An 18636-nucleotide genomic window follows, 5' to 3' on the forward strand; every position below is an offset into this window, starting at 1 on the left:
CTATTAGAAGTATTTTGGGAAAATACAAGGTTGGTATCTACCCTTCGATCACTCTCAATCTTAAAATGGACACTAGAACTTCTGATTACCAATTCAGTGAGCCTCCTCTGAAGTTTATACGATCACCCTTTCTATATATACCTTATATACCCCCAGGGCATATATTACAATCTTTGCCCTGAGGGCTGTGGGAGGTTGTCATCCTCAAAGACATAATTTCTGGACCTTTCAATTACATTGAACAAAATGGCTATCTCAACATTTTGATTGGATTTTTAGGGAAAATCTTGGGCGTGGAGGGGGGTTTGTTGCCCTCCAAACACTTTCGACTATTAAAAAGGGCACTAGCCCTTTCAGTTTCCAATCGAATGAGCCTTTTTTGAAGTTTCTGCGAAAACAAATAGCCATCTTAAAATTTCTATTAGATGTATTTCGGATACGAGGTTTTTTTTTGGGGGGGGGGGGGGGTATCTACCCTCCCATCGCTTTGAATCGTAAAAAGTACGCTAAAACTTCTGATTACCAATCAAATGAGCCCCTCCGTAGTTTATACGATTATTCTTTCTATATAAATCCTATATGCCCCCAGGGCATAACTTACAACCCTTGCCCTGTGGGCTGTAGGGGGGGAGGGGTCGTCAACCTTAAATACATAATTACCGGACTTTTCAACTACGTTGAACATAATGGCTATCTCAAAAGTTTTATTAAATGTGTTTGGGGAAATGGTGGGCGTGGAAGGGGGGTTAGTTGCCCTCCAATCACTTATGACAATTACAAAGGGCACCTGTCCTTTAAATTTCCAATTAAATGGGCTCTTTTCGAATTTTATCTGACGACTCCTTCGATACGGAGTCCCTTGGTCTAAAAAAAACGAAAAAAATAAAATAATACATTGTGCCTACATCGCTCTTTATTCTTAGGCAGCACTATTGCGCTGCCTATGATAAATCCTACATGTAAAAAGGGCAAATTATATTATGTATTATCCTTACTCTGGGGGTGGGAGGGGCATAGCGTCCTTTTTTCAAAATTTTGATCAATGATGAAGGAAGTCAGCATTTAATAAGGCTAGGAGGGCTGAATGCCCTCCGGTAGCTCTTCAACACCCTTCGAAGTTCTTTACTTAATACCCTTAGCTGTTCCTTAGATATTGACGATAGGCCTATGTCATTCTGACACTCAGCAGTCCCATAGTGTGTGTTTTATTGTGTTTGGCATCCCACTCCATAGCTGCAGGGGATTTTGTCATCCCAATAGGCATGGTTGTTCTAGCTTTTGAATATTTTTAGCAAAATGTCTATTTTTCAAGATTTTGATCAAATACTTTGAAACGGTGGACAACTAAAAGGCATACGAGGGGGCTGGTGGCCTTCCAGAACCTTTTAAATACCCCCCTCAACATATCCTGAAAGTTTCAGTTCAATACCCTCAGTCGTTCTAAAAATATTGTAGATCCTCCTTTTTGATAAACTGGATGCACGTAGTGCCTTTTGATTTAATATAGCATACCCCACCGCATTCTCCAACGTGTACCTTAACGCCCTTAGCCCTTTCAGATACACCCAGAATAAAATATTTCCCCTCAAAATTTCGGTCGCTGTTGAGCGGGGGATGCACCTAAAAAGTAAGGAGGGGGTGGGTGATTATTCTCAAATCTCTCATCAGCATACCTTGAAATTTTGAACTTTGGATATTGATGATATTCCTTCTAATAATCAGCAAGCACATAATGTGTTTAATTTGTTCGGCATTCCTCTCAAAATTTCCTTAAAGCTCCAGTTTAATATCCTTCAGTTTAACCCTGAAGGCATAGTTATTTGACCTGGCTGCGGAGGGCTTTTTGCGGAGGGATGGCTGCCCTTCGATCGCTTTTGAATCTTAACAAGGGCCCTAAAATTTTTGATTTTCAATCGAATTAACTTCCTCCAAAGTTTGTACGACCACCCCTTCGATAAAAACCTTATCCACTATCAATAAGCAACCTGTATAACTTACAGCCCTTGTCCCGGCGGCTGAGGGGTTGTCAAGCCCGGGACCGTAGTTATCAAAAATGACTAACTCGAAATTTTGATTGGAAGCATTTGGAGAAAAAAGGGCGTGGTAAGAGACTGGTTGCCGCCTGATAACTTTTTACACCTAAAAAGGGAGCTAGAACCTCTTCCGAAGTTTATACGACCACCGCTTACGTAAAAACCTGATATGTTAACAATGGACAACTTGCACAACTTACAGCCCCTGTACCGGTGGCTGGGGAGGGCTTTGTCAACCATGGAGGCATAGTTATTTGACCTTTGGACTTTTTCCAAAAAATGGCTGTCGCTGAATTTTGATCACACGCATTTAGGAAAAAGAGGGTGTGGAGGGGCTAGTTGCCCTCTGGTCACTTTTGATTCTTTAAGTCTCCCTCTGTAAACTTTCCCAGGAAGTTCCCATTTCCTTTAAATCTTTCCTTACGGCATCCTCCCACCTCAACTGGGAACAACCTGTCGAAAAGGACAATCTTTGACATTCTGTCATCCTTCATCTGCAGAACTTGCCCTAGCCATCTCGAATTTTTTTTTATCAAACAATTCGTGGTAACGAACTGTAAGTAAGGAGTGACCCGGTTCAATAGTAACCAAACCCTAAGTAACGAAATTTTGACAGCAATAGATACATCAGAAGAATCGAATTTTTATGATGATTTCCAATATATGTTTCATCAAGTTTAGTCTTACCAATAAAAAATTGTGAGCCTGAGAAAATTTGCCTTGTTTTCGAAAACAGGGGGAAATACCCACTGAAAGTCATAGAAAGTCAACACCATCAGATTCAGCGTATCAGAGAACCCTATTGTAGAGGTTTCAAGCTCCTATCTGCAAAAATGTAGAATTTTGTATTTTTAGCTAGAAGAAAGATCACGGATGCATGTTTATTTGTTATTTTTTTTTGTGGTTTTATCAACCCAGTGGTCCTGGAATATCGCGAGAGGACTCATTCCCAAGGAAATTAAAAGTTTTAGTGTCCTTTTTAATTGACAAAAATTGGAGAGCAACTAGAACCCCCCAAGCTCATTTTTTTTCCTAAAGTCACCCGATCAAAATTTTGAGATAGCCATTTTGTTCCCACAGTCGAAAAAAATCAAATAACTATATTTTTGAGGGTTAATTAATTCCCCAAAGGGCTGCAAGTTATGAACTTTGCCCATTGTTTACGTATAGTATTGGTTATTGGGAAGTATACAGACGTTTTCAAGGGGAATGTTTTTGGTGATAGGGGTGAGGTCAGGGGAGGAGGTTACGTGGGAAGATCTTTCCATGAAGGAAGTTTTTATTAGGGAAGAGAATTTTCTATGAAGGGGGCACCGGATTTCCCCACATTATTTAAAAAAATGATCAGAAATTAAATTAAAAAAAACGAGTTTTTCTAATTGAAAGTAAGGAGCAACATTAAAACTTACAAGGAACAAAAATTAATACGTATATCATGATCGCCCCCTAGTCAATACGTTGCTCTTCTCCCGGGGACTGTGGGGGATTAAGTCACCCTCAAAAATATAGTTAATAGATTTTTCGACTATTCTGAACAAAATGCCTATCTCAAAATTTTTATCTGGTAACTTTAAGAAAAATTAGCGTGGAAGCGGGCCTAGCTGCCCTTTTATTTTTTTGTCACTTAAAAAGGACAGTAGAACTTTTTCGAGTGAGCTCTCTTACGATATTCTAGAACCACTAGGTCGATACGATCACCCTAGAAAAAAAAATAAACATGCATACGTGATTTTTCTTCAAGTAAAAGATGCCAAATTCCACATTTTTGCAAATAGGAGCTTGAAACCTCTGCAGTAGGGTTCTCTGATACGCTGAATTTGATGGTGAGATTTTCATTAAGATTCTATGACTTTTAGGGGATGGTTCCCCCTTTTTTAAGATAAGGCAATTTTTCTCAGGCTTGTAACGTTTGATGGGTAAGATTAAACTTTAATGAAACTGAAATATCTGAAATCAGCATACAAATTCGATTCTTTTGATGCATCTATTGGTATTGAAATTCCGTTTTTTAGAGTTTCGTTTACTATTATGCTGGGTCCCACCTTACATACAGTTGGTTACCACGAACCGTTTTATTATTGAAATTTAATTTTTTTATGAAATAAAATAAAATATCCGTCTGTATATTTCACGGCTACCTAAAGGTAGTACTTCTCGGGGACTCACTAGACATTGAAACGTAAGATATAATACTGAACATAGTGAAGATTTACCGGGACTTGTCCTCCTATGGTTTTAGGCATACATGACTGCTGGCTTAATCCTGAAGGAGGGGGTTAGCACACTTTCTCTAGGTGGTTAAAATCCAGCAAAATGTATTTTTATGCCTTGTTTTTTAATTTCTTGGAGGGCAGACTGTAGTAGCAGTTGACTTCCCACGTGCAACAACCTTGGGCCAAAGTCGAAACTTTCCTGCTGCTAAATCCTAAAGTTTTCCCAAAATTAATGACTTGTCTATCAAGTGAAATATATTGAACGCATTATAGACCACAGAAATCGAACACATGTTGTTTTGTTGCAGATTTGATTTTTATTTATCTGGGTTTCATTTAGCTTATTTTTTTTCAGACTGTCGTTTTAAAATATGTCCTATGAACCTATATTCTGCCCAGAAACAATTTTGGAGAGCTGCCAAGCAAAACTCAGCAAGCACCAATAACCCTGTGGATCCAAAGCTGATGACAAGACTGCATGTAAGTTTTTCATTATTCTGTATTCCTAGCACTTGCTAATGTATAAAAAAAAAGTTTTTTTTCAATCATTTTTTAGCCTAAGACATTTTAGAAATAGGCAATTTAGCAGAATCTGTTTCAAATGCCCTGCATATTAAATAATTCAATTTACTTCTGGAACATCATCTGGTGTGTTTCTTTTATCTAAATCTCTTCAGACTTATTTTCTTCTAATGAAACCAAAAAAATTCCAAGTATTCAACACTTGGATTCGCTTCTTAATAGAGTCGTTTACCCTCGCACGTTTCTTACTAGAGTTTTGGTGTGGAAGTTGAACTTCTGCTTAATGTGGAAGCTGAGAGCCTTAGTTGAGTGAAAGAAAAACTTGTTCAAATTTTCTTTGAAAAAAGGAAAAGACATATCTTTATGCTTCAAGATATATTTATCTTTTTTGTTTTAAAAACGACTAATATTTGCTGAAAGGCCCTATGAAACAGAAAAAGTAGCTTAATCAAAACTATTGAAATGTAAAAATGTACTGACTTATTTAATCATCTGTGTGCGTGTCAATTGATAAACATTGTCAGCATTGTGTCTGAGGATTCTTCCTTGAGAAGGAGGTGGACGATAAAAGGATTTTATTGTTATTTGTTGTGTATATTTGCTTTTGGCTTCTGTGGAATGAAAATAGACCTCTACTCTGAGTGTATCTGTTATATTTTATATCCATTAATGTTAATAAAAGATGAATTAATAATGTATTATTTAATATCTAGAAGTCCTAGGTGATTGAACTTTCAGCTGCCTGGTCTTCGTTACGATTAGCATTATCCTGAAAAAACAATATAAAAATCCATCGTGTTAAATAAAAATATTCCTATTGGTACTAAATTGTTTTGCTCAAGTGTAAGCCTAAACATTTTAGGGTTGAATAAAACAGTCATTGTCCAAATTATTATCATTGTCATTGAGAAATTGACAATACCACCGACAATTCTGTTTTCATTGACATACTATTATAAAAGTACAAAAATAGACCTCTGATAAAGAAGAAAAATGCCATAGTGAAATATAACAAAGCCCATATAACTCTTTTTTGGGCATTGAAAATTAATTCCAGCTTGTCCCTGTATTTTGCTTTGATTCTGAATGCAGACAAGTAGATTTTTTATTGGTCGCTCCTTTGTTTCTGAGTCAACACTGTAGAGTTGACTTGGTAAAGAGTAGAGTGGCTCCTGCATATTACTTGTCCCCCTTGCCAGTTCCTCTGGAAAAGGTGGTTGAAGAAACCGGGGTGGAAGGGAAGGGGCTCATTTGCTTTGAAATTGCTAATTTCAACCCCCCACACACCACTGTACCCCCTCTCCCATGTCATTCTTTAAAAATTTGCGGATAACTTTTTCAACATATTGGAAAGGTCAAATACACATGCCTCTGGGGCTGTCACGACCCCTGTAGCCCAAGAGGCAAGGACAAGGGGGGGGGGTCTTATCATCCTCGGAGGCATATTCATTAGATCTTTTGACTATTGAAAAGTGAGTATTTTTTTCTAAATTGAACGGATATTGCTGTTAATGAATAAATGAAATCCAAAACGAAGAAAATTAAAATTTACATGTTCTTTTAATTAATTTACCTGAAATGCACTCGCGAATGTTACTTTTGTTTCTGGAGAGATCTTATGTGTTCTTAGTACCATAAAATGAAAATGAGATAAAAGTGGTTTTGAATAATGATGAAGCCAACAAAAAAAAAAAAAAAAACCAAATCATTAGTGTAAACACTCAAAACTTATAAAACTAAACGCGTTTAAGACTGCTCGAAAAAGTGAACAAAAAAAAAAAAAAAAAAAAAAAAACAACAAAAAAACACAAATGAAATAAACTTACAGCGAGCATAACTTGTGAAACACAAAATTTTCTAACATGAATCAGCCAATCAGAAAACTGTCTGAAAAATCTAAAATTAGGGCTAGAAAAAATTCCGGTATTAGTAAAACCTCATCGCGAATAGGCCTTTAGCAGACAAAATTTCTAAAATCAAAACAAATTACGGCTGTTTTCTATGATTTTCAGATATGTACATGTTACCGTTAATGTCAAAAAATTTCAATGTCGACCTTCACTGGTGAATGTCGACAAACACCAAATACGTCTGTGAAAGAACAATATTTCATTACATTCTTATGCATTCGGACCCTTACCGGTTAATTTCGACAATCAGAGGTTTGCTCTGGTAAATGTCCAAAAAAGAGAGAAAAAACCCCAGTCCCTAAAATCCTAAAATTTTCTAACATGAATCAGCCAATCAGAAAACTGTCTGAAAAATCTAAAATTAGGGCTAGAAAAAATTCCGGTATTAGTAAAACCTCATCGCGAATAGGCCTTTAGCAGACAAAATTTCTAAAATCAAAACAAATTACGGCTGTTTTCTATGATTTTCAGATATGTACATGTTACCGTTAATGTCAAAAAATTTCAATGTCGACCTTCACTGGTGAATGTCGACAAACACCAAATACGTCTGTGAAAGAACAATATTTCATTACATTCTTATGCATTCGAACCCTTACCGGTTAATTTCGACAATCAGAGGTTTGCTCTGGTAAATGTCCAAAAAAGAGAGAAAAAACCCCAATCCCTAAAATCCGATCCTTATCTCTAGTGAATGAAACAAAGAGGGTGTAAGATGTAGCGCAGCAAGTTCTTTCAATATTTTTAACATTTGGTGCTCCAGTCATATTGCAATCTGATATTGGATAGAGAATTGTGTAATTAAGTCATATCCAAAATTTTTTCTATGTGGAAAGATGTTAAGATAGTTCATGGAAAGCGTCGTCATAGTCATAGCATCTTCTTCTTTTTTTTCTAGCAAACAAATGCAAATACTGAAACCAGAGAACAACTTACAGAAATTGTCATTGCTTTTAAAACCAAAGATCAGCAAAAAAAAAAAGTAGTACTCCAGAAAAAAAATTATGTGGTGTTCTTACCAAAAACCATATTCCAAAGAAAAAGTTCGAAGAGGACTTGCAAATTACTAGGTTTCTGCATCAAGTTCTGGCTGAAAAACGCAAGTTAATTTCTATAGCAAGAGGGGAAGCGAACGGAAATATTCTACTGCCATCGACAAAAATTTTGCGATCCTCACAAAACAATTTCGTCTGACTCAAATTGGTGATACTGTTCGAATACAAGTTCCTGATACGGCCTTGGTCGCACAGATAACTGAAACGTTTTAGTGGTTGTTATTGGAATAGAAGGCTCTCTATTCCTGTCACTGCAAAAGGAAGTTTTCCATAAACAAATGCAGTTCTATCAAGGGCCTTTTGTCCAATTCAAAGTGTCATAATAGTTTAAATTGTTGCAATAAATACGATATTTCAATCAGATAATGGTGGAGAATTCTGTTATAAAGTCATATCAGAAATTTGCGCTATGTATTTTTTTTATTACGATTATTTTCTTTTCTCATTAAAAACGTACTGTCTGTTTTACGTTCTTAGTCGTTCCTCCCAGAACCTCCCTCTCCTCCCACATTTTGTCCGACTCATAAATTTTTGATGTCTCGCGCCCCTCCCTAAAGAAATAACCCCCTTCGAACGAAACTTCTGGATACGTTCTTGCTTGTGTTTCTTATTTTTGAGACGCTCTTCTTTGATGGCGTTATTCGCCAGTATTGCTCGTTTATTTAAAATTTTCAATTTTTTGTGGCAAAGTAATATTTAGTTTTACCGCTGTTTCTGTTCATTATGGAAATGAATGTAAAGGATAATACACGATTCTGGCGATTCGTAGAGAATCTAACGCAACACCTATATTTACATGCGAAATATGTTGTTACTAATATTATTACTTACTACTAATAGACTTCCTTGCCAAGCAACAGTACCTGTTCCTGAATTGTAGTCGATTGCCTGTGACGTGTGGAGTGAATAAATTTGGTTCTCGCTTTTGTACAATGTTATAATTCTATGAGCGTTATTGGGTCATGTAGAATTTTAACTTGTGTCGATTTAATGTTGAATTGACTGAATAGATTAGTTTGTTTTAATTAAAAAAAATCCGGTTTTATTTGTATTAAAAATTTATGACAGCCGTGTGAGTCTTACACAGCTGAGCACGCTTCTCCTCCGCCCCGCTCTTTTCCAAACGCCACTTCTTTCTACTACTGTTACTACTACTACAATTAAGGTTAAGGGTATGAAGGTGAAAATTTCATGGAATATTCTGGGGAATTTGAAAAAAAATCAAAACACGCTGTTTGCATGCAGGTTGTCAAAAGGGTGTATTGGTAATATCTTGGAAACTGCTACTACTATTACCACTGTTACTGCTGCTAATGCTAGGACTACTACTACGAGTTCTGCTACTCTTACTACTACTACTAATACTACAGCTGCTACTAACGCTTAGGATATTAAGGCAAAAATGTTATGGAATGTTAAAGCAGGTTTGAACAAAACATACTATTCGCACACAGGTTTTCGAAAGGACGTATCCGCAATGCCCCAGGAACCGTTTACGATTTTAAACTGAAAGTTTCTGCTTGCATTGAAGGGGTGTTAAAAAAAGGGCTAGGGGCGTACTGCTACTAATACTATTACTTCTACTACAACTGTAGCTACTACTGAAGCTAAGGGTATTAAGGTGAAGCTTTCTGGGAATATTCAAGGGAATGTTGAACTAAATCAAAACTCACAATGAGCAAGTTGATTGTAAAAAGGATATATCAGCAATACCTCAGATTATTAAGTTGAAACTTCAAGGGTATGTTGAGATGGATTTTGAACTAACCGAAAGGCACTAAGTGCATATTACTACTGCTGCAATTACTGTAACTAGTGATGCTAATGACATAAAGGTAAAAATTTTAAAGAATGTTTAGGGGGAGTTGCAACTAAATCAAAACAGACTGTATGCATGCAGGTTTTCAAAAAAGCAATATCTTAGGAAAGGATTAGAGCATTAAGTAAATAACTTCTAAGACCACACTTGCTAAGTATTTCTTCTGTCTTAGTTTTATCTTGTCGAGTATTAAGTGTAGAGTATAGAGTATTCTCATCTTGTAGAGTATTAAGTTAAAACTTTCAGGGCAATTTGAGGAGTATGTTAAACTAAAAAAAAAGACACTATGTGCATGTTATCACTAATGCTTCTGTTACTAGTGCCACGGCTATTACTTTTACTGAGGGTAAGGTTATTGAGGTGAAATTTTCAGGGAAGATGGTGAACTAAATCAAAACACTGCCTGCATTCAGGTTCTCAAAAGGATGTATGAGTCATTTATTAGGAGCAGCTTGGAGTATTAAGTTGCAACTTTTAGGACGTTTTGAGACGGATATTGGACAAACCAAAAGGTGCTTGATGTGCACTGCTACTACTACTACTACTTGTGCTACTATTACTTATGACTGCTAGTAACCTACTGAGGCTAAGGGTAAAAAGGTGAAACTTTCAGGGAACGTTTAAGAGGGTGTTGTACTAAATCAAAATCTATGCAGGGAGTTGTCAAAAAGATGTATAAGCAATATCCCACGAATGGTCTAGAGTATCAAGTTTGAACTTTTAGGTCATGTTAAGGGTGATGTTGAACTAACTAAAATGCAAAACGTGCATGCTACTACGACCAGTACTACTACTGTTGCCACTACAACTGCTGCTAAAACTGCTATCAGTTCTATTACGACTACTACTACTGCTACAACAACTGCTACTAATACTACTGAAGCTAAGTGTATTGCGTTAAAACTTTCAGGGAATAGCAAGGAGCGTGTTGACTGAATTGAAACACCCTATGTGGATGCAGGCTTTAAGCACGCGTAAAAGCTATATCCCAGGAACCGCTTAGAGTATTGAGTTGAAGCTTTCAGTGCATGCTGAGGGGGATATTGAACTAACCATAAGGTAATATGTGCATAATACTGCTATTACTTGTGCTACTTTTAAGGCTAAGGATATTAAAGAGAAAGTTTCACGAAATGTTGAGGCTTATGTTGGATTAAACTGAAACACGATAAGTACATGCTAGCTGTAAAAAGACTGAATCAATAGTGTCTCAAGAACGACTTGAAGTACTAGATTAAAAATCTCAGGGCATGTTGAGGGATATGTTGAACTAATTAAAATGCATTATGTGACTACTACTGCTATTTTGTTAGAAGTACCACTGCTGTTAGTGCTATCATTTTTCCAAGCCTAATGGTATTAATGTGGAACTTTCAGGGACTGTTGAGGGGGACGTTTGGCTAAACCAAAACGCATTATGTGGGTTGCAGGTTATCAAAAATAAAATACGTTAAAAATTTTTTTCTGTTTCATATGTTTCTTTCTGTTTCATTTGTTCTTATTTTCAGTAATCCTGGCTATGATGGGGATTAAATCTTTTTTTGTATCGATATAATGATAAATTGGAACAGGGAGATCGAAATAAAGATTGTTTTCTGTAAAATATAAATCATGTTCTGGTGTTTAGAAGGTACATGGAGCTTCAGCCCTACTCCCCTTAATTTATGCTCGTTTCGAGTTTGACTCGGCTATTTGTTGTAATTTCTGTTCGTATTAGGTTTCATTTATTTATTGATAGTGATTTGTGGTAGTTTTACGCTTGGAAAATCATTTAGCCTTTTTTCTGCTCTATTTTGTTTCTATGGAAGAAGCTTTTTAATTATAGTACTTTTTATCAACTAAACATTACTCTCATATTAAAATTTGTTATATTAAAATGTTAAAGTGAAATAAAAGTTTTTCTAATGCAGTTCTCTCGCTCTTGGAAGCCCCTAAATCGAGTACGAAATTTCACAATGTTCGAAAAAAGTTACTTTTCTGACACAAACATTTTATCATTCCCTCTATGGTGCATCCTGTTTTTACCCCGTTTTTATGACACTTGGTATTAACCAAGTGACATATAGCAATCGCAAATTCTGTCGGTTCCGGTTTTGCTACTTTAGGCACTTCCAGGCAAGCTAGGACCAAGAAATTTGGCAGACGTATCAGGGACCGGACCAGATTAAATTAGAAATAGTCGTTTTCTTGATTTGACGATCTGGGGGGGGGGGCGTTAATTCGGAAAAAATAGAAAAATTGAAGTATTTTTAACTTACGAACGGTTGATCAGATCTCAATGAAATTTGATGTTTGGAAGGATATCGTGTCTCAGAGCTGCTATTTTAAATCCCGACCGAATCTGGTGACATATGGGGGGGGGATTTGGGAGGGGGAAACCTAAAATCTTGGAAAACACTTAGAGTGGAGGGGTCGGGATGAAACATGGTGGGAAAAATAAGCACAAGTCCTAGATACATGATTGACATAACCGGAACGGATCCGCTCTCTTTGGGGTAGTTGGGGGGGGGGGGGGGGTAATTCTGAAAAATTAGAAAAAATGAGGTATTTTTAACTTACGAACGGGTGATCGGATCTCAATGAAATTTGATATTTAGAAGGATATCGTGTCTCAGAACTCTTATTTAAAATCCCGAACAGATCTGGGGACACTGGGGGGAGTTGGGAGGGGGAAACCTAAAACTTGGAAAACCCTTTAGTGGAGGGATCGGGATGAAACTTGGTGGGAAAAATAAGTACAAGTCCTAGATACATGATTGGCATAACCGGAACAGATCCGCTCTCTTTGGGGTAGTTTGGGGGGGTTAATTCTGAAAAATTAGAAAAAATGAGGTATTTTTACTTACGAACAGGTGATTGGATCTCGATGAAATTTGATATTTAGAAAGATATCGTGTCTCAGAGCTCGTATTTTAAATCCCGACCGGATCTGGTGACATTGGGGGGGAGTTGGGAGGGGGAACCTAAAACTTGGAAAACCCTTAGACTGGAGGGATCGGGATGAAACTTGGTGGGAAAAATAAGCACAAGTCGTAGATACTTGATTGACATAACCGGAACGGATCCGCTCACTTTGGGGTAGTTGGGGGGGGGGGGGTAATTCTGAAAATTTAGAAAAAATGAGGTATTTTTACTCACGAACTGGTGATCGGATCTCAATGAAATTTGATATTTAGAAAGATATCGTGTCTCAGAGCTCTTATTTTAAATCCCGACCGGATCTGGTGACATTGGGGGGGGGGGAGTTGGGAGGGGGAACCTAAAACTTGGAAAACCCTTAGAGTGGAGGGATTGGGCTGAAACTTGGTGGGAAAAATAAGCACAAGTCCTAGATACTTGATTGACATAACCCGGAACGGATCCGCTCACTTTGGGGTAGTTGGGGGGGGGTAATTCTGAAAATTTAGAAAAAATGAGGTATTTTTACTTACGAACGGGTGATCGGATCTCAATGAAATTTGATATTTAGAAAGATATCGTGTCTCAGAGCTCTTATTTTAAATCCCGACCGGATCTGGTGACATTGGGGGGGGGAGTTGGGAGGGGGAACCTAAAACTTGGAAAACCCTTAGAGTAGAGGGATCGGGATGAAACTTGGTGGGGAAAATAAGCACAAGTCCTAGATACATGATTGACATAGCCGGAACGGATCCGCTCTCTTTGGGGTAGTTGGGGGGGGGGGGGGGGGGTAATTCTGAAAAATTAGAAAAAATGAGGTATATTTAACTTACGAACGGGTGATCGTAATGAAATTTGAATCTCAATGAAATTTGATATTTAGAAGAATATCGTGTCTCAGAACTCTTATTTTAAATCTTGAACAGATCTGGTGACATTGGGGGGGAGTTGGGAGGGGGAAACCTAAAACTCGGAAAACCCTTAGAGTGGAGGGATTGGGCTGAAACTTGGTGGGAAAAATAAGCACAAGTCCTAGATACTTGATTGACATAACCGGAACGGATCCGCTCACTTTGGGGTAGTTGGGGGGGGGTAGTTCTGAAAAATTAGAAAAAATGAGGTATTTTTAACTTACCTACGAGTGATCGGATCTCAGTGAAATTTGATATTTAGAAGGATATCGTATCTCAGAGCTCTTATTTTAAATCCCGAACAGATCTGGTGATATTGGGAGGGGGGAGAGTCGGGAGGGGAAACCTAAAACTTCGAAAACACTTAGAGTGGAGGGATCGGGATAAAGCTTGGTGGGAAAATTAAGCACAAGTCCTAGATACATAATTGACATAACCGGAACGGATCCGCTCTCTATGGCGTAGTTGGGGGGAGGGGGCTAATTCTGAAAAATTAGAAAAAATGAGTTATTTTTAACTTACGAACGGGTGAACGAATCTCAATGAAATTTTATATTCAGAAGGATATCGTGTCTCAGAGCTCTTATTTTAAATCCTGACCGAATCTGGTGAGATTGGGGGGGGGGAGTTGGGAGGGGTAAACCTAAAATCTTGGAAAACACTTAGAGTGGAGGGATCGGGATGAAACTTGGTGGGAAAAATAAGCACAAGTCCTAGATACATGATTGACATAACCGGAACGGATCCGCTCTCTTTGGGGTAGTTGGGGGAGGGGGGGGTTAATTCTGAAAAATTAGAAGAAATGAGGTATTTTTAACTTACGAAAGGGTGATTGAATCTCAATGTAATTTGATATTTAGAAGGATATCGTGTTTTAGAGCTCTTATTTTAAATTCCGACCGGATCCGGTGACATTGGGGGGGAGTTGGGAGGGGGGAAACCTAAAATCTTGGAAAACACTTAGAGTGGAGGGATTGGGATGAAACTTGGTGGGAAAATAAGCGCAAGTCCTAGATACATGATTGACATAACCGGAACGGATCCGCTCTCTTTGGGGTAGCTGGGGGGGGGGGGTAAATCTGAAAAATTAGAAAAAATGAGGTATTTTAACTTACGAACGGGTGATCGGATCTCAATGAAATTTTATATTTAGAAGGATATCGTGTCTCAGAGTTCATATTTTAAATCCCGAACAGATTTGGTGACATTGGGGAGGAGAATAGGGAGGGGGAAACCTAAAACTTGGAAAAAACTTAGAGTGGAGGGATCGGGATGAAACTTGGTGGGAAGAATAAGAACAAGTCCTGGATACATGATTGACATAACCGGAACGGATCCGCTCTCTTTGGGGTAGTTGGGGGGGGAGGGTTAATTCTGGAAAATTAGAAAAAATGAGGTATGTTTAACTTACGAATGGGTTATCGGATCTCAATGAAATTTGATATTTAGAAGGATATCGTGCCTCAGAGCTCATATTTTAAATCCCGACCGGATCTGGTGACATGGGGGGGGATTTGGGAAGGGGAAACAAGTCCGGACCGGATCTGGTGACATTGGGGGGAGTTTGGGGTGGGGGAACCTAAAATAAAGGAAAACGCTTAGATTGAAGGGATCGGGATGAAACCCGGTGGGAAAAATAAGTAGAAGTCTTAGATACGTGATTTACATAATTCGAATGGATCTGCTCTATTGGGGGGGGGGTTAATTCTGAAAAATTAGAACACATTACGTATTTTTAACTTACGAAGGAGTGATCGGATCTTCATGAAACTTCATATTTAGAAGGACCTCTTGACTCAGATCTCTTATTTTAAATCTCAACCGGATCCAGCGTAATTGGGGGGGGGACAGTTGAGGGGAACCGGAAATCTTAGAAAATACTCAAAGCGGTGAGATCAGGATGAAACTGGAGGGGAAGAATAAAAACCTGTCTAAGACACGTGACTGACATAATCGGACTGTATCAGCTCTCTTTGGTGGAGTTGGGAGGGGGGGGGGTAATTATGAAAATTTAGGTATTTGTAACTTCCGAAAGGGTGACCAGATCTTAATGAAATTTGATATTTAGAAGGGTTTTGAGCTTTAAAGCTCTGTTTAAATTCCGATCAGATCCTGTGACATTGGGGGGACTTGGAGAGGGAAACCGGAATTCTTGGATAACGTTAAAATTGGTGTATTTATATTTTACGAATAGGTGATCGGATCCTGATGAAATTTGATATTTAGAAGGAATTCATGTCTCAGAGCTCTTATTTCAAATCCTGACCAGATCTTTTGACATTGGGGGGAGCTGGAGGGGGAAATCTTGGAAAACACTTGGAGTGGAGGAATCGGTATGAAGCTTGGTGGATAGAATAAGCAAATGTCCTTCATACGTGATTGGCGGAACCGTACTGGATTTGCTCTCTTTGGGGAACAAATTGACTTGATAAAGGCCTTTTTATCAGATTCAACCATCTGGGGGCTAAAGGGAGAGAAAAAATTAGGTATTTATAACATACGAGTGGGTGATCGGATCTTAATGAATTTTGATATTTAGAAGGTCATCGTGACTCAGAGCTCTTATTTTAAATCCTGACCGGCATTAAGCCTCTTATTTTCCTTTTAAATCAATCTATTGATTCATAGAATTTTACTAGAGCTCATACCATATGATCTTTTGGCTCTTAGCTCTTCTTGCCTCGTCACAAGTGCCATATGAGCTCTTAGCTCTTGTTTTCACCTTCCCTTCTCAGATTTCGGAAATTTAAAAAATTTAGCTGTACGGGTTTAGTAAGTATCCTCTTGTCCTCCTCGCACCATTTGGTCAAACTTTGGTGGATGTTTTAACTTCTATGTTAAACAGGATATTCTATGTATATTTTTCAAGTATTTTTTCTATAAAATCTATTTAACCCAAAGACAGTCTTAAAAAAGCCAAAATATCTCAAACCAGTGTAATGTGATGTGTGTTGTTTTTATTTTTGTTCATTAAAATTTGCCAGATGAAAGGTATTTTTAACTGAAAATCAAAAAGGGGGTATTTTTCAAAATGTAGGGGTGGTGGACAACTAAATTCCCGGCCCTTCTCTGAATGGCACCCTTGTTACTGCCTCTGAAACTAGAAAGATCAATGTATAGTCCGTGGATAATTTTATATCAATTGGCTATCCTAGAATTTTTACTCGATAGCTTTGTGGCCTCGCTTGCGCCAAACTCGTCATTTTCGTCACAAAGGGGTAGAAAACGTGTGAGGATCGAAGGGAAAATCAATCTCCCTCCCTATAACAAAAATCTCAATGTCTAAATTACATTTTCTGTACTGGTCAATTGCATGATCATGAATTAGGTCTTTAGAACTGATGTTTGAACAACTATGGCATTCCCCTTGTCCTCCTCACACTTAAAGATTAGATTTTAGTTGATTAGATTTAGTTTTGGCTATAAAATATAAAGCATAAAACAATCAAGGCCATACGTTTGGTGAGGCCATTTTCCATGATTCGTGAATGATTTAAACTTATTAAAACATGTACTATTGATGAAAAATTTATTACAAGTAGAACTTTTTGTTGTTTTGTCTTGTCTCCCACTCTGATAGAATCTTTTTCCCTGGAATAATTGCCGATCTTTTCTTTGGTTTCATACGCTCTCTCACCCATCTCTGAAAGACCTTGATTTCTGCGCAATTAAACTGTAGTACGTGATGAATACTAGATCTCTTTGAAAGGTTTTTTGGAACCCAATAGCTCTGGAATCTAGGTTGAAGTTCTATTATCTAGGACAAAGAATCCCAAAGCTTTTGCTTTAACCCAGTGTTTGAGATATCCCAGGGAGCACAAATCACTCCTAAAAAGCCATCCTAGGACTCGAAAATAACGTTAATCTGTTTCTTCAGTAGATTCTTTGTATGTCCATTTCAGGATTGAAACTCTATCTTTTATCTCAGTCTTAATTTAGTTTTCTCAGAGGCCACAAATAGATAGAAATGATGTTTATGAAACCATTGTCCATCTTTAATATAGACGCGGGAGATATCGAGTATGTAACCTCCTTATATTACTTAATTTTTTATTTCGCTTATTTGACGATTATTTTTAATTAGAATAAATATTGGTACGTTTCATTTTTTGGAGGGGCGGGGGGACTGAAAAATTGAAAATTTGAAGTGATGAATAATCTAGTATTTGTTACCCTCTTTTATTCTGTTTATTCCCTTAGTTCTCCTATCAACCATTCCAGATTTTACTCCCTATTGTTTGTATCTTATTATGTCTATTCGCTGTTTGATCAACATCTTATTCTTCATTATCTGTCCTTTTAGCATGCAGCCGAAGTTGAACGAAAGCAAAACGAGACGGAGAATAAAAAAGTTTATGGTTCAGAAGTTTATTATGGAAACGCTGTTCAGGTACGCCTATTTAATTAATCTAAAAGCTTTAGTTTAAGATACAAATTAATCACAATCAAAGGCTTATGCTAAATAGAATATTGAGGTGTTTGCCATCGATGTGGATCGGTTAAATAACGAGATTTGGCGCATATATTATCCTTAAGCTTTTGGAACTGGTGAATCCAGAGCGATTCGCGAATGCCCATAAACTTAGATGACGAAAGTCAAGACGAGTTATATTTTACAAAGTTTGCATTTTAGGTATCTGAAAATATCTGAAAATTTTCAAGGTATCTGAAAATTATATTTTTGGTATTTCATCTAAAAAACACATTCTTTTGCATTTTCATTGGACAAAGATGATAAAAACATAATTGGCACTCTCCTTTCTAGATTTTGAGAATTTGTTTCAATATAAATATAGATTTATTAATGTATTTATCTGTTAACATTTGTTTTAATTTAAATGTAGACTTAGAAAACGAAACCTAAGACGAGTTAGATTTCACGTGGGTGAAATGTTTATGGGTAAGCCTTTTCGTGAGTTAAACCTTAGATTTATTGCCTGAAAATATACCAGATAATATAGGAAAATCATTGCAATCCACAAGCAGGTCAACACCACCCTGCACGCGGCAATTGTGGATTTTCCTTGGACACTTAGAGTAATAGAGAACACTCTGGAATGAAACGTCAGGAAACCTTTCTTCGTGGCATTGAAGACGGTTCACATGAAGGTTGCCGAGTGTTTCGGCGATATTTTGATGCATTGTTATCGACATTTTTTACTTTCGATATTTGATGTATCGATATTTCCAATCCGCTTTTAGGTATGATGATCTCTTGGTCTTTCCGAAGTTCAATAATGAAAATCGAAATTAAGAAGGATTTTGTATCATTTTG

General features: G+C 37.4%; 1 protein-coding gene across 3 annotated transcripts in view; it reads left to right on the forward strand.

Moving 5' to 3' along the window:
* The window catches only part of LOC136027082 (inositol 1,4,5-trisphosphate receptor-like), a 156396-nt gene that overhangs the window by 27554 nt on the left and 110206 nt on the right, over nucleotides 1-18636 (forward strand). For all 3 annotated transcript variants that reach the window (XR_010617490.1, XM_065704023.1, XM_065704024.1), the window contains 2 exons: nucleotides 4602-4726; nucleotides 17665-17751. Coding sequence is in view for 2 of the 3 variants with exons in the window: in XM_065704023.1 (XP_065560095.1) it covers nucleotides 4602-4726; nucleotides 17665-17751 (212 nt within the window). In the remaining variant the exon portion in view is untranslated. The remainder of the gene's footprint in view (nucleotides 1-4601; nucleotides 4727-17664; nucleotides 17752-18636) is intronic.

Source organism: Artemia franciscana, chromosome 5 (assembly GCF_032884065.1).
Source record: "Artemia franciscana chromosome 5, ASM3288406v1, whole genome shotgun sequence".
Lineage (NCBI taxonomy): Eukaryota > Metazoa > Arthropoda > Branchiopoda > Anostraca > Artemiidae > Artemia > Artemia franciscana.